The sequence below is a fragment of the Macrobrachium nipponense genome, chromosome 32, assembly GCF_015104395.2.
Source record: "Macrobrachium nipponense isolate FS-2020 chromosome 32, ASM1510439v2, whole genome shotgun sequence".
In the NCBI taxonomy this organism is placed as follows: domain Eukaryota; kingdom Metazoa; phylum Arthropoda; class Malacostraca; order Decapoda; family Palaemonidae; genus Macrobrachium; species Macrobrachium nipponense.
This window is the reverse complement of record NC_061094.1, coordinates 24,249,750-24,251,958: the sequence shown is the minus strand read 5'-3', so window position 1 is coordinate 24,251,958 and position 2,209 is coordinate 24,249,750. Positions and strand designations below refer to the sequence as shown.

The 2,209-nt window shown below is 38.1% G+C and overlaps 1 protein-coding gene across 1 annotated transcript in view; it reads left to right on the top strand.

Moving 5' to 3' along the window:
* The first annotated feature begins 1,727 nt into the window (after positions 1–1,727).
* Positions 1,728–2,209, top strand: part of LOC135207388 (uncharacterized) — a 2,131-nt gene continuing 1,649 nt past the window's right edge. Inside the window, exon 1 of the mRNA XM_064239117.1 lies at positions 1,728–2,209. This exon is cut by the window's right edge and continues 85 nt beyond it. Coding sequence (XP_064095187.1) covers positions 1,728–2,209 — 482 coding nt within the window.

Here is a 2,209-nt window from a genome sequence, read left to right as displayed (position 1 = left end):
ATTGAAAACAATGATAGCACTGCACTGGTATTTGCTGGAAAGGACATAGTCGTACCCTTTCATTTTCAAATATGACATGAGAAGGTACTTCAGTCTATGAAGGTAAAAATTATCATGTTGGAAATAGCTGCCTTTTCCCCTTTCCAAACTGAAGTGGGTCTCATTTCTAGAATTTTTTCTTCTGTTATGTAATATAGGTTTTTATCAAATAGTACTCCTCTCCCATAACTAAAGCTTAAGTGGGGGTTTGATCTTCGTAATCATTTCATCACTTTTACAGTCAACAAGATCAGCATATATGCTTGGGTTGTGGACTTGATATGAATAAGAATGTTCTTCCCAAAACGAAAAATACCGCTGCTCTTTATTCCTCTCACTTTTTTTCTGAAGAAACCTGCAAAATTTGTAGTAGTTATAATATTCCTCCTTGGCTGAAGCTAGCAGCCACATAGGAGGTTTAGGAGTTCTTACTTCTGCAATCAGCTTTCACTCTGGTTTATCTTGAGCCCATTTAAATGGGAAATAAACGTCCAAGTCTTTGGGGACTTTGTCTGTTAAGGCTCCTCGTACTGTAGCTTGACCAATATGTATGGCACTTATTATACAACTAGCCTTTAGACCTACTAAAGGTAACCAAAGCTTCCCATTTATATTCACTATCAATAAAGCTCATCCTGATTTCTGCAACAGTTCCAAATGATTTCAAAGCTGTTGAAATCATTTCATAATCACAATTGACTGGTAAGTCTTCCAAATGGAGCATTCTCAAAATTTTCACGCAGCCTGCCTGTGTGGAGGATTTAACTTTGGATGAAGATTTCTTCGAGAAGTCTGTGTCCTGGATTGCAGTCGTCATCAATCAAGAGGGGGATCAGATTTGTTATTACTGCTTTTCTTAAATTTACTTTTGGAGGTACTTGAATCCTTACAACTGCTAGACATAAAGATTTGAGAGGGGAGGAAAAAAAAAACAAATAAATAAACCTGAAAACCTTAAAAAGATATCAGCAGCCTTTCATGGAGTTTATTCTTCTACCAATGGCACAAGTTTTATATATATTAGCATTATACATACCCATATATATATATATATATATATATATATATATATATATATATATATATATATATAATGTATGTGTGTGTGTGTGTGTGTGTGTGTGTGTGTGTATGGGCGTGTGAATGCGCGGACGCTTAGGAGGGGAGGGGGGAAGGTGGGACAGTTACAATTTTTCAAGGATTAGGACATGACTAACAAGTAGTTCACTGACTTTGGCTTTCTGAGTATTAGGGACTGTTAGACTGACTGAACTTTGCGCTTGACACCAAAATAGCCAACGTATTCAGAAGTAACGACAATGCAATTTGAATTTCTCAATATTTCTGCAGCTAAAATTTTGCTCAATGCTAATTAAACAGTGAAGACAGATGACAAATGTTGTACCACAAAATAGTTGCCACTAAAGCAGCTTTAATTTTTCAGTTTGGTTATCAATAATGAAATCTTTTCCCCGCTATGATATTATAATATGATTTGTATTTACAGGCGTTCCAGAAATCATGTGAAAGAAAAGTTTCTCAGCCATCGTGTTACATCGTTAATTTGTAACAAAGGAACAAAAAATGTGATCATAGTTGGATTTTTTTTTTTTTGTGATTCGTAGTAGAGCTAATACAGAGAATATCACATGGAATAAAAGATACACTGTCAACACTCTTCGGCGGTTATGAATGTCCCGAATGTTCTCAGTGAGTACAACAATGGCTCTCACAATGCCAGTATTCCGTTTTTATGGATTCAAGTCTCCCAAGTTTGGGCTTGTATCGTCGCAACAGTGGGGGTTTCCGGAAATCTGCTGACCATAGGCATAATCATTTGGCAGATGACATTTTGGAGGGGAGGGGGCCCCAGACACACGACGTCGCTGCCCGCCATAATCTCGAGGGCAAAAAGAACACCTCTGATTCCAAAGGAAGGATATACACTTCTTTTGCTTAATTTGAGTGTCTGCGATTTATTGTACTGTGGAATTAATTTGCCTGTGACTGTCTACACTTACAGCTACGCTTTCACAGAAGAAACACCAAGCACGAGTTTCTGCAGTGGCGCCGCCTTTGCCAGGTACACAATCGCCTTGATGGAGTGGTTGTCCATGGCTCTGATAGTTGTTCAAAGATGCGTGGATCTGAGACGCAGCAGAAGGATGCG